Source organism: Scomber scombrus, chromosome 4 (assembly GCF_963691925.1).
Source record: "Scomber scombrus chromosome 4, fScoSco1.1, whole genome shotgun sequence".
Classification (NCBI taxonomy): Eukaryota; Metazoa; Chordata; class Actinopteri; order Scombriformes; family Scombridae; genus Scomber; species Scomber scombrus.
In genome coordinates this window covers 4,119,756-4,134,539 of record NC_084973.1, presented here as the reverse complement: position 1 = coordinate 4,134,539, position 14,784 = coordinate 4,119,756, and the positions used below count along the sequence as shown (strand labels likewise).

The 14,784-nt window shown below is 38.5% G+C and overlaps 1 protein-coding gene across 1 annotated transcript in view; it reads right to left on the bottom strand.

The window, feature by feature from the left end:
- The window catches only part of nr6a1a (nuclear receptor subfamily 6, group A, member 1a), an 88,814-nt gene extending 76,544 nt beyond the window's left edge, over positions 1-12,270 (bottom strand). Inside the window, exon 1 of the mRNA XM_062417282.1 lies at positions 12,204-12,270. Within this exon, the coding sequence (XP_062273266.1) occupies positions 12,204-12,270 (67 nt within the window). The remainder of the gene's footprint in view (positions 1-12,203) is intronic.
- Positions 12,271-14,784: the final 2,514 nt, after the last annotated feature.

Sequence of the window (14,784 nt, the reverse complement as noted above, 5' to 3'; positions counted from 1 at the left end):
TCCTCCATCCTCCTCCATCCTACCTCCCTCCCTCCAGCAGAGACAGCCAAGCATGACAGTAAAGAGTTTCAGTTTGCCACAGACAGCCTTGAAGGAGCAGATGGGGTTATAACCAAGTGGAGAGGGGAGACGTGTCCACTGTTATGCGACCACCAGGCTGTGGAAGGACTGTTGCTGCTGCTGCTGTATCACTCCATCAAAGCTTTATTGTTCCTCTGTGTGATCAGTGATCAGCTTCCACTGATAGCCTATAATGGCGCAATTCCACTATACAGTTATAGCATTACTCGGCTCGACCCGGCACGGTAGCAGGAACAACCTTTTCCATTACTATAGTACCAACTCAATGTGGGCGGGGTCGTCATAGCACGGCTGCATGAAACTCATAAACACATAAACAATGGAGGACTTTGAGACAGTGGTGTACTTGCTGCTGTATGAGGCTCTTTGTCACACACAAAGCAAGAAAATTGAGCCGTATGACTGTAACGCTGCTGCCGGTATTTAAAAATGCCGGGTTTGATTCTTGTGTTAGACGGCTCATGACTCTTCCAGTGACGACTCTCTGACCAATCAGTGGCCGGCAGTCTGTTGACATCACATCGGCTCGGCTCGCTTGAAACCTCAGCAGAGCAGGTACTGTCTGGGGTTTTAACTGCAATGCAGAAACGTTTACTAAAATAATCATTAAAAATAAAAATAACATTTTAAGGTAGAATTGAGCATAAGCAGTCTATAAAACATGATTGTTGGTCAAATGGTTTTCTTTTTTATGATATCCAGTTTCATTTTAAGAACATTCCATGTGAATCTGAAGCACAAAAGCAGGTAGCCACGAAGGATAGCGAATATTAGTGACCGCACTACACCATGTCTCCAAAATGAATCTCTCATTTCTTTAATAATGGCCTCAAAGCCAAATAGCAAAAACCTGCATCCTTGAGAGAACTATCCATAGCTGCTACTGTACTATGCTGCTTTGACATGATGTTCAAGTTTCCTGTCTGCTGCAAAATGTTGTCAAAATTAAGACAAAAGTTATGATCGTTGCGCAGGACTTTCTCTCAGCTCCCCCCAAAAACTCGGACTGACTTCCAGCGTCCCTGCTGCTCCGCGGTCATCCCTTTGACCTCTACACCTGACCCTTGACCTCGCTGTGTAACACAACGCAGCACAATGTCTACTCTGTCCTCCCCGCTGCTCCCGGCTGACAAAGCGCACAGTCCCCACGGTGCTGCCTCCCATCGCCACTCAAGTTCACAGTCCGCGCTCCGTCTCGCTCGTGAGCTCACACACTTTGACCGCCTAAAACTGACAGCAAGAATGAACATCCTCACCTGTAGGAGTTAGAAGGTTTAAACTTTTAGAATACCAGAAGCATTGAAAAAAGTTACACTTTTCATTAAGTGAAAACTTATAGAAACACATTTTTAAGACTTGTAAAAGTGAATTTAAAGGGGACCTATTATGCTAATTTTCAGCTCTATATATTTTATTCTGGTGTCCACTACAGTAGCTTTGTATGATATACAACTCAGAAATCTCCTTACTATCTCATGCAGCCCCTCAGTCTTATTTCTTGTCTCTTTATGGCCCCTCTTCAAGATGAGCCCACTCTGTTCTTATTGGCTAGCTTTCTGGAAGCCTGCCGAGGGTCAACACATATCAGTGTCGTGTTAAGTTACTACCAATGCAAACCAAACACTTACTGCTTAATTGCTTCAAATGAAAAGCTTTTAAAATGACTAAACAACAGGAGACGTTTATTGTGAAGAATTTAAAAGGAAATTAAACTGAATTAGAGGAGCTTCACTAATGGTGCTAAAAATGGATGATATTTAGAGCTGAAGTAATGCAGGGAGGAATAGTACAAGCAGAAACAGCCACAGTGATGGTGATATTTGATGAAGAGCTGCACACCTCCATCAGGTATGCTACTTATTTTACTTTGCAGTGCTGTGTAATCGAGTCATGACTCGGCGTGACCACCAAAACAATTGAAAAAAGCTATAATGTTAGCACAGTGGAGCAGTGAACTGGCAGGCTGTGTGTGGAGCAGATGACCATATAAAGAAATCAGTCACAAGCTGACATCAGCTCGTGCTGAAAGTAGAAAAAAAATTGGAAACTGAGCGTTCACAGCAGTCTGAAGCCAGTGCTGTTTTCTAAAAGGGATTATTTCTACATACATTTACCTCATTATTTGACACTATGGCAATGTTTAATAGGTGCATCCGACATTTTAACACTAATATATATATATATATATATATACATACACACACACACTTATATATTATCCCAGCCTGGGTCCGTCCAAAATGAAGAGAAACACCTCTTAAGCTCACCATTTAACATTGATTCTCTATTGTTTAATCTATACACACAAACAGAAATGTGAATGTGTCTGGTTTTACAGGATGCTTCAACTAATGGCAACCTGTTGGTGCAGTTACTTTGCAAGGTTGTCAACGGCTATATCTTCGAAAGCACTTCAGCTGATACACAGACTGGGGCGTTGTTTGGCAGGAAATAGTTCCAGGCAGTGAAACCCTCTGAAAAAACAAACTGTTGATTTCACATCTCTTTTTATTGTCTTCACAGCATCCTTTAAACATCTTTTTGTTGTTTTTATTTTTTCACTTTGGACAGAGTCAGGCTTTGCTGTTTCTTTCTGCTTCCAATATTTGTGCTAAACTAAACTGACCACATCCTGTCTCCAGCTGTGTACGTAATGCACACACATGAGATTGATATCGATCTACAACAAGTAAACAGACAATTATCCCATTAGAGTAAAAAGGCCAAAAAGGCAGCATGTATGAGTTTCCACTTCTAGAATATCTCTATTTCATTTAATGATGATGGCTCATATAACATTATATATATTTACAAGCATTTGTCTCGTATGGATCCTATATGAACCTACAACCTAGTTTTGTTTACTCTAACTTTTAATATACCTTTTCTCTTATTCTCTCTTTTTTTTATTTATTCATTTTTCTTATTTTATTTATTTTATTTCTTTGACATTTTTATCATTCTTATTTTTTCTCGTGTGCATTGGTCTCAATTTTTTTTTCTTTGTTTTTGTTTCTTCATCATTTTTTAAAACTTTTTATATAACTATTTTATTTTATGTCATCTTTGGTCTCCACTTGTTCTGTCTTATTATCAGCTTGTCGATCAACTGTGAAGCACTTTGAACTATATGAACCTGTATGAAAACTGCTATATAAACAAAGTTTGATTGATTGATTGATTGATTGATTGAGACAATATATTTAGAAAAAGTGTCAGTGTGGATTTTTAACTAATTTTAATGCCTTTAAGGAAATATAAAGGAGGGATTTGGTTTAATTAGAAGGAGTTAAAGATGTTAATTCAAATTAAATATGAACTAGTATTGTTGTTTCTGGTTTTCTGAAAGTATAATCAATCACAGATGAAGTTTGTGTTATACTTATCTCTACCTTCAGGTTACAGTTTAGCCTCCTTTTGATTGCAAGCAGCAACAGTGGCCACAATGCAAACACAATCCTTTAAGATCAAACAATGGGGTTGAAGGCTACTTTTACAGCCCCACAGCCTTTTTTTTTTCTGCCTGCAGTCATCAGTGTATGTTATATTAAGCTAATGAATGTATGTCTTTATCTGTGTTAATCCCGGCAGGCGGCCCGGCTGGAAGGTCACGCTGTGGTCAGAGGGGCGGGGGCTCCGTCACCGTGGCTTGACACGCTCAAAGGAACCAACTTCCCTTTCATCATACCAGGGGTCAGAGTTTTACTACCTCACAGAGCCGGCCAGCGTACTGCACTGTGCAAACTCAGGCCCATGGCAGCCATCTGATAATAATCATCTTACAAAACAAACCAAAAAAAGAGAGAGGAAAAGAAAAACTGTGTAGATAATAAGTTTGCTCTTATTAATTAAGAGCAGCTCAGACTACAATGTGTCACACATTAGAAGCTCAGAATAAAACTATGTGTGGCTGAAAACTGGTTAAAAAAAAAAAAGGTGAATCTAAGTACAGGTACTAACTCTGCATTTCAGTTTAAGAGTATAAATATAAAAACAGCTTACACTTGGTTTCAATGTGACTTTTAAACCAGTTTAGATGTGTTTGTAACTCAGATACACAGGTCCGACTTAAAATTAAAAGTTTTAATATCATTTAGCACTATTTTTTTAGCACTTAGCTCACTTTCTTCTCTGCAACTGAAATATATTATCAGATAACAGCACGGTGTGTTTGTTAATGGCACTATCATGTTAAAAAAAAAAGTCATTATAATCTAAATAATTCATATTTTGAGCAGATTTCTTTCATTTTCACACCAATCAGAAGCAACTTGCTTTCAAAAAAAGTTCCAATTATTAAAAAAAAGTAATAAATAAAAAATATATATCAAATGAATGCCGACGAATATCAAACTTTTTTCTAATTTGAAAAGAAAAACTGATGATTTTAATCTGAAAGTTTAATTTGACCATTTTCCCAGTGAAAATAGGATCAGTGGGACAAGTTGATAATACATCAACTATTTAAGTCATTTATCAAGAAAAACTAGCAAACTGAGGTTCCAGAAGACGTCTGTTTAGACAGTGACGGGCCTTTTTTTAACAGTTTTCTGCCATTTAACACTCTGATTGAATGAATGAATTCATAAATAAAAATATTATAAGCAGACAGAATGGTTGGTTGGATGCAGTCTTGGTCACACCTTAAAAATATCACCTCACAAATATCAAACTGCAACTACACAATTTTCTAATTTGAAAAGACAACAAAAAAAACAGTGATTTTAATCTAAAAGTTGGTAGATTTAAATCTTCATTTGACCAGTGTGACTGAATGAATGAATTTATAAACTACAATATTAACAGTTTAATATATAATGAGCGGACAGAATGGTTAGATGAAGTCTTGGTATGCATACTCCACCAAAGTGCACTATACTTAAAAACATCACCTCATGTGAGCACTCAGGCAGAGTTTGCTCATGATGGAGTGTTTGTATGTTTGAGTGTGTGTGTGTATGTGTTTGTGTTTGTGGTCATTAGAACAGTAACTGTTTAGCAGATTCCTGTTAAAAGAGTCAATGTGCGCGGCTGTGTGTCTTCTCTGTTGACTGTGAAATGACTGCGGCTGCATCTGAAACCCAGCGAGGATGGGATGATCATCTTCAGCACTTTCTCAGCCTGGAGGGAACAACGCACCCAAACAACGGCACCTTCTTTACAGTTTACAAAAAAAAAAAAAAAAAAAAATCACACGTGAGCTGCAGCCACTTTCTCCCGGCATTCAAATATCTGAGTGAGTGACACCTAACCGCTACGAGACCCCGCTTTCCTCTCTAAAATGGAAATAGCGGGGTTTTTTAAAACTGGCCCCCTCAGCTGCTCTTTTATAACCCCTCGACAACTGCGTCCTCCTCCAGCTCCGCGCTTTCACAGGAAAGCCATTCCTACTCTACATACCAAGTTCAGTGTTTTACAGCTGCCTGTAAACTCATCCTCCACCCAAATTCAAACTCAAATTGAAGACGTTTATGGCCTCTGGCTTGGCCACGTGTTGAATATCACAGAAGCCTGACAAAAAGCGTGGAACTGAGGATCGCCAGCGTCACTGTACCAACTGTCCCCTCATAACTTACTGTACTACGCTTCAAAAAATATATGCTTTATGGCGGCGTCCTGCTTCCTCCTCCACCACCCCTCCCTCCCTCCCTTCACCCTCCCCTCCTCATCCTCCCCTGCAGCTCATTACCAGCTGTTAGAGCCTCAGGTTGTGCCAGGATCAAGCCACCAAACATCTCACAGAGCTGCAGCCTCACTGTCATCGCAGCCTGTAGCTCATGGATCAAGTGGAGGTTGTAAATACTTTCCTGGGTTACCGGGAGGTCAGCAGAGACCGGGCCATTAATGCTTCAAGAGCAACATCCCACTGACCCTGGTCACCGTTCCCATAGCGCTCGCTGCCGCGCTGTGTTTAACGGGATTCATGACTACAAATGAGAAGTGTTGTGGTGAGCGCTTACACACATACACACACTGAATGATAATTGCTGACTCATCCTGCCCCCCCCCCCTTTAAATGCATCCGCTCATTCTCACCACAGCAGTCTTTTCTTTTGTCAGTTTTCTCCATCAGTCTTTCCATGTGGCTTTCTGTTGTTGTTGTTGTTCTGTTGTTTCATTTACCGGTCAAGAGAAAATGAATCTTAACCTTTTATTTAATAGGCAATAAGTATCACAGTCACTTTTAAGGCTATGAATGAATGAATGAATGAATGAATGAATGAATAAAAACACACCAAAAGTTTCGAGGGTCGTTTGTTTGTTTCATCCTTATTAATTAAATATCTTTAGGTTGTGTACTGTTAGTTTGAAAAACAAATGATTTCAGCTTGGACTCTGTGAAACTGTGACACAATTATTTAATTCATCCAAAAAATGAATAGATTTAAATTTTAAAAATGGTTGAGTGATAGAAATTGCTGAAGGATGGTGAGACAGTTTAGAGCTCATCAAACCATGAGGCTTTTACTTTAATTATTGGTTGTATCTAACAAATATCACCAAAGACCAATCACTTTTTTTATTGATTTACATTTTTTTATTCATTTATTTATTTATTTTTTATTTTAAATAGTTTTTCCAGTCACATTCATTTTCTAAGCTATTTTTTTCAATACAGAGATTACATTACAGTCATTTTCCTCATATATGTCTAATGGTACCAGGGTCATTTGGTGTTTTATAAGGTGCAGTTAGAATTACAAATGCTCTCAAGCTCTTTATCTCTCGTCTTTATCACTTTTGCATTTGTTTGCATATTTAACTAGTAGAAGTGTTAATAAAGGATTTAAATTAAGAGTTAGAGAAAGAGAAAATTAAGAGTTTAGATAAACAGTTTTTTTAATGTAGCGCTGACATGACTAGTGGACTGACTGATTCATCAGTGAAGAAAATATGCAACTATTTTCATAATGAATTGATAGTTTTCAATGAAACGATAGCTCAGACAAAACAAGAGATATGAAGACGTCACCTCAGGCCCTAAGAAAGTATGGAGGCTTTTTTGTACTATTCTTTGAGACTTTTTCATAGATTAAAATGGAAAAGAATATGTGGCAGAATGATCAATAATAGAAATAATCAATAGTTTGCAGCTCTACTGTTTTACATATAAAACAAAGCAAAAATCAGCTGGATTGAGATCATCTTATTTGTTCTTTGTGGTTTCACTTTTTCTCAGCAGCAGATTAAAGCTCATCACTGTAACTCATATGAAGAAAATGAAAAACATTCAGCTGAAATAAATGTCACCCAGATTTTTCCTGCTGTGGAAAGAAAGATTTAAGGAGTCAATACTGGCCTGATCAGCAGATTACATTTTTTGCAGTGGTTAGGGTTGCAAAGGCCATGAAGTGTGACAGCAGAGAGACTGTACTGATAAGATAAGAGAACAGTCGTCTCAGTGTGTGTGTGTGTTGGGGGGGTGGGGGGGGTCTGTGTTGCATCACCGTCTGAACTGAACTTCGTCAACCCAACCACAAAAAAAAAAAAGCACGTTGCCTGGATACAGCAGCATCAGGGTGAAGGATGCTGAACCTCCGAGACCGTCTCGGACTGAAGAGGACTTTCTTCATCAACACGGACCTCATTCCTCACACAACATGCTCTCCATTCAAGGCTTCTATTATATACGTTAGATTCATTTTCCTTGTGAGTGCTTCAAAAGGAAAAAAATGACTGAATACTTCTTTTATCGTAATAAAACCCACATCAGTCAATCTGTGCTCCTGTGAAGATGAAGGTGATGAAGATGAAAGTAGAGGTCTAGTATTGCTGTCCTCTAATTGTGGTTCACCTATAGGCTTTATTCTTTTTTATGTACTGTCAGAACACTTATATACGTGAGTTATGGAAGTAAAATGATGTCAAATAAATGTATGCATTTTTATATATATTAAATATATGTGATATTTGAAAGGAGAAGAAGGAACATTGTTTAATTTTAATAAAAGGGACCAAACTAAAAGAATAATTTAATAAATAATTAAACTAATCATTTCTGGTAGAATTCATACATGGACAAACAGAGTCTGGTTAAAAAAACAACTGCATCATCCTTAAAACACTTTTAAAATGACTATTTTTCTATAAAGAAAATATTTTATAATTCATTACTTTGAATGCTAAGTGGAAGTCTATTATTATTTTTGGTAATATAAATAAGTAAATTCAGTGGTTCACATGATCAAACTCAAATCTCTCTTGATTTTTTTCAAATTTCCAGCAGCCACAGGCCCCGATTCTGTTACTCTCATCCATCAAACTGAGTCTTTAAGAGGGTTTTTTTTTTTTTTTAAAACAACTGCCGAGGCCGAGGAGTGTGCTGCGAGATAAATCACTCCGTTTGAAATGCTAATGAACCCCAGAGGAAGTATTATCTAGAATCTGGCTGTGAAATTACCGTGGAATGGCTGGATTTTAAAAAGCTTTTGATTTCAACTAAGAAAACTGGATTTGTTAAAGTTAAACATTTAGATGATTTGCTAAAAAGTTGCTTATATGTAGTTTTTACACAAAAATCACAGCAACAATAAATACAGTATCACTGCTATTTCCCCCCGTTTCTTAATCAACCTACTACTGCTGCCATTTTTACATTAAGTATTGAATTTAATGACTTTTTATAAGCTGACCAATCAGATGCAGGTTTTCAGAGAGCAGATCAAGCATGCAAGAAAGAAAAAAAACATCAAATTGATCCTCCGACTTCATTTCGAGACTTTAAATTGAACAGACCTGCTTAGAAAACTACTTTTTCACAACTTCAAAATCAGTCTTAACAGGAATTAAAATGTTAAAAAGAAAACAAATAATTTAAAATGAATGTATATGAGGGTAAAATCAGGACCACTTCTTAGATTGTGGAAATCTAAGAAAAAGAGAGAGGACTTGTTTTTCCATCTTAAATCTACTAATGGTTGCCACTACAGTGATTTTAAGCCTTTTTAAGCAGTTTTGGGGATTGCTTGATGTTAATATTTTTCTGTCTTTACTGGATAACACACAAGTCTGATGTATCCTAATAAATACAGGATGAATGATTTTAACCTCAATTTATTAATAGGAACAGTACTTTACAGTTAATTTAGAGATCCTTTACGACAATCTAAAGTAGGCTTTTTGATGTGTGTGTGTGTTGACACAGATCTACTGATAGCGGAGGGAGTCAAGTTAAAAAGAAGAGAATAAAAACACAACATGATGGATCACATCTGCCTGCGTGGCCCCCACCCCCGAACTGGCCCCCTCCTCCTCCTCCAAGCAACAGCAGCAGCAGCCCCTCCTCCCCTACTGTACTCCTCCTGGCTCATCATTCAAGCGTCACGGCGGGGGGTTTCGCATCCTGAACACCCCCCCCCAATCCCTGCCCCACCCACTGCCAGCCGTCCCCTTCACCCTGCCCTCGAGGGACAGGACAGGACAGATCCTGCAGGCCTGCAAGCCGCCTTCTTCTTCTCCTTCTCCTTGTCCCCTCAGAGGGAGCAGGGATGTGGGGGGGGGGCTGACAAAGCACTTTCTTTCAGCGCTATCTGCCCCGCCGTGCCAGCCGTCAAAACCCCCGAGGCCCAAACACAGATCCACACAAACATTTAACCCCTCCACCGAACCTGTCCTCCTCCTTCATTCTGCTCCTTCTTCTTCTGCTTCCACTGAGTTCAATTACATTAAAACAAGCAGACTTCATTGAGCAGAGAGTAGGAGGGAGGGGGGGTGGGGAGTTGAGGTGAGGTGGTGGAGGGGGTGAAGCTAAATTCCTGGTCAATTCGGAGATCAATGGAAATTGAGTTTGTTGTAGAGATGTGGTTATGTGGAGAGGCCTGAGCAGAAAGTGGAAGCAGGGTTGAGCTGCTTTGTTTATGTAACAATACAAGGTGATAGGAAGGTTTAAACAGACAACATTTCACACCAACCACTGATGGGTTAACCAGCTGGACTTTAACATCTGTAACATCTGTCTTTCTGTTAGCCGCAACTAACGATTAAATCAATCATCAATTCATCTGAATGTTGTTTTCCTGATTAACATATTGGGCTGTAAAATGTGAGAAACTGTGGACATTTAAACAAGAGCTTGAGCTGACGTCTTCAGTTTGCTTGTCTTTTTTTCAAACTAAGAGTCCAAAATATAAAAGTCACATTAAACAAAGAAATGCTGAAATCAACAAGACAGAGGAGGAACGTTTAGCATTTTTGATTAAAATAATACTCTTTGATTAAAATAAAACTTAAGTAGTTTTACTTAAAATAAAACTACTTTATTAAAAAGTAGTTCCAAATTATTTGATTGTAATTGTTTATCAATTAATAAACTAACATTTCAACTCATTTCATTCTTTTAAATAACTGAATTATTACAAATTACATTATTAGATGAAGAAAATGAAGCTGCTGAGCCAGCATTTTTTATGTCAAAGACGATATACTGTGTTTGGTTTTGGGGTTTTTAATGACTCTTTTGCAACCACATATTAACCACAATCACTGCAGTGGAAAGTTTCCTAAATGGATGATTTTTAAATAAAATCCTCAGCTAGAGGTGATAAAACATTTTTAAAAAGTATTATATTCTGCTATGAAAGATACAAAAAATAGTGATGATAAAAAATCTTTAAAACTGTTAATTTCATTCATCAATTTATTTTTCAATTGATTGATCAGTTGTTTTGTCAATAAAATGCAAAAAAATTGTTTTGAAAAAAAGGCTGTTATAAATATCTAAAGCCTTTCAAACTATTTCAACCAACAATTAAAAACCTAAAAAATATTCAACATATTTCAGTAAAAGGCAGCAAATCCTCACATTTGAGATGCTGGAAGTTTTTTTTTCTTGATAAATTAATTAAAGCAATCAAATTAATTATCAAACTTGGTAACAATACATTTTATGTACATTCAGTTCATAGAGTTTCACATCTGAGTGATACTCTTAATAAAAATAAGCTTTATATGTATTCAATTCATGTCCTTTTTTTAATGTACTTTTTTTATTTCTTTTTTTTTTTTTTTTTTGCTGTGCAGTTTTAATCTTCCATACAGCGGGATCACAGAACACTTGATTTCTTCTACCTTTTCTAATCGGGGCTAATTTAGTCAACTGCACCTCTTACAATCAAATGACACAGAGCTTCACAGCCTGTGTCAGTGTCCGCATAAGTCACGGTGAGTGTGCGCAGAGCAAGGCACGGTTAGAGGAATTTTAATCTTGGAAATGTCAATAAATCTTCAGTCACCCGCATGGGGGCACGATATGGCAGTGGCGCCTGGGACAGACACTGCTGCAAGGCACTGTGGGGCTTAGTTTGGGGCCTGGAATTGATCAATAAGGAACTTCTAAAAAAGGAAATAATAAATTGAAAGCAAACTGGATGAGAGGTGAGCTGTGGGTGGACCTATTTTATCTTCATAGAGGTTTCAAAGTCAGTGTCATCTAAAGAAAATTGATATTAAAAAATAAAATTAAAAAGAAGGAATTTAAGCAAGCTATCTTGTCTCATCACTGCTTTTTTGGCATCCTGTGAAGCGCATGCAACACCGGATTTTGGGGGACTATAATGGCTCCAGGGCGTTCTCCAAGTTCAAAAGTTCACCTTTTACGATCTCCCCGAGCCTGACTGACCACCTCCAAATAAAAACATTCCGACCTCTGTTCCCAGCGAGCCCAACTCAGGCTATCACACACACACACACACACACACACAAACACATTCACACACAGTTCAATGATTTCCACTGATGCAAAACAAAGAAACAAACTCAAGTACATTTTTTTCAGTCAGTTACCTATGGAATTCATCTCACTCCACGTGTTAATCTACATGTAACATTTAAAGGCCTTCAGTTCATTTCAGCACTAACGAATGACAATAAATGCAGGATTCACACTCATTTCCATTGCACTCTCAGGTGCAGTTTAGTGTCAGCAGTGACAGGCATGTGAGCACTGGTGGAGGGGTGAATGAAAAAAATAATGCAAGCACAGTGTCATGGGAAGAGGTGAGAAAAGACAGGAGATATGTGTGTGTGTGCAGTGGATGATGATGATTATGATGTGTGTGTGTGTGTGTGTGTATATGTGTGTGGTTGCACATGCAGGATCATGCTCCAGGATAGTGGTTGCCTACCGTTGACGGACTTGGCGTTGTTTCTCTCCGGGTAGTCGAACCCATTCGTCCTCTTCTCTATCTCCATCCTCCTGCATGGGCTGATCCCGAGTTACCCCGACGTCGCCTCTCTCTCCCTCTCTCTCACACACACACACACACCGCCACGAAAAGAGCCCCTCACAGTGATGATGGTGATGGTGGTGACGAAGATGATGATGATCGTACAGGATGAAGTGAATCGAGCTGGCGCTGCTATGCCCCTGTCCTCAGCTTGGCTGGCTCACTGCTGCCTCCAGCCAGCAGGGAATCATTGGATCCACACCCCCAAAGATGATGCATTCATGACCAACGGGGAAGGTGGAAGACGGCAGCTTCAACAGAACAGAGATAACTAATTAGGCCGGTGTGCAAATATTATGGTGAAGCTTTTTTTAGTCTGCATTTATATATGTAAGCTGACATGTGATACTCAAACAATTAGCTTAAATAAAAATAAAAATAAATGTTTTAACGTTAGCTAGCTAGGGTGACGCATTGTTAGCTAAATGTAAGCTGCTGTGGTTTTTAAGCTATATTTATTCATACTTAAATTGTTAAAATGCGTTCCGTCCTTTTTAGTTAGCCTATAAAAAATATGAACAACTGCGCCATGTGTTCACAGCATAAAGTTGACTAACATATGTGAAATACTGACCAAAATAAGCTCCTTAAAACCAGAGCCAAAACTGTTTTGTAGTTGAAAACAAGTAGACATAATATACGAAGGGCTAGCTAGGCTACATTACAGGCCAATACCCAAAAGCGTCTATTTTGTTTGTTAGCTGTGTTAGCTGTGTCAATTTGTTGTTCACTTATTTAACTCAGGAGAACTCAATATCGCCTCACACTGCCTGCTTTTCGGGGGGAAAGAGAATAGAAAACAGACAATTAAGCATACAACAATTGGTCAATATTATATCATGTACAGTGTAACGTTATATGTTCAATTTAAATCGTCAGTTAATATAAAGTCGTTTTTCATAACCTTTTAACTTAAAATAGCTCGCTCCAACATACCCTGAAGGCAGCACAAACACACAACAGAGATTACGCAACGCAACTGGCGGACTTTATGCCGCAGGCATTATGGGATATGTAGTCTCTTAGCCTGCCCTGGCCCCCAGCTCTGAATTTAAAGAGCAGCGTTTGGTTGTACTGAAAGTAGCCGAAAGCTAGCTGCATGTTACCTTCGTATTTGAGGAAATAGCGAGGAAGAGTTGAGAGTGTGTGGTGCCCTCTGCTGCTCACACTGTAATGCTGTGTGTCTCATTAATCATGTTTAAAGCCTGTTAGCCTGAGGCCAGCTGCTTTTAGACACGTTCTACAATTAAAAACATTTCTTAATTTCAACACAGATGCTTCTCAGTTTGACACAACTAGGCTACATGTTTTGACTAATACAACAAAACACTGTAGGCCATTCCTATGTAAATGATGTATGACTGAGTTTAATTAAGGGACAAATTGATGTTGTAGATGAATTCATTAGATTGCCTGTGCTGTTAATTGTTAAACCTGCTGTTTTTAGCAATATTTTATTTTATTGCAATAGGGGGATTTGAGCTTTCCTAAAATGTTCCAGAGTATCCCAAACGTACTGTCTCAGACTTGGATGCACTTACACTGTTTTTACAAATGACCATGGCCTGCGTAAAAGTATTTCCTATGCTTTTGTTCCATTGTCAGTCTCCCTTTGCACCCTTTGTCTACACAGAGTTGAAGATCTTCAGACACAGACCATTTGATTGGTGTGCAGGAAAAACATCTGGCTTTTATTTCAATTTGCCTGTTACGATGTGCATATTTCTTACTCTGAGGTAGCAACCAAACATCTTGAAAACATCATGTCGATAAAGGTGTATTATGTAGTACGAGTGAAAAAAAATGCTTACAAATACACCAGAAGAACCACGTTTTAGAAGGCTGTAATATATTTTCTTTCTATGCTTTATATAAGAAACTTAAATATGAAGAGTAACACATCAGCCTATGATTGAGTTTAGCTTATCAGAGACACACTGTGAATTATTTTGGAAGATATATACCTTTATATTATAAATTCATGTGTGGGAGGTTAAAACAAATGTAAACAGTCAGAGCTGTCATGAAGGTTGATTAAGGTTCTCTGGTGTTTTTTTTTCTTAATGTCCAGCAGGTGTCTCTGTTGCCTGACCCTGCATCTCCCTGTCTCATAGCTCTTTCCCACAGGGCTAAATTTGCCACCATGCAGAGCGGACAATTGCCCCCGGGCCCCAAGAACTCCAGGGGCCCCAGCAGCTCCAGCCTGACTGTTTGTCAGCTGGTCATTAAGCATTTGTTTTGTAATAGACTACTTTGTGTTTTACTACGTGTTTTCTAGTTTGAAGACCTGCGCTATTTCAGTTTTTTTATTGAAATGATTCACACTCATAAATTAACGTGGGGCCAGATGTGTAGATGTTGTGTTCAGAGCACAAGACCTGTACATGTTGCACAGAGACTGGGAGAAATGGGGAGTTTACAGGGGCCAAGTACACTTCCACCAGCAGGTTAATCCAGCCATGGATTATTACTACCACTA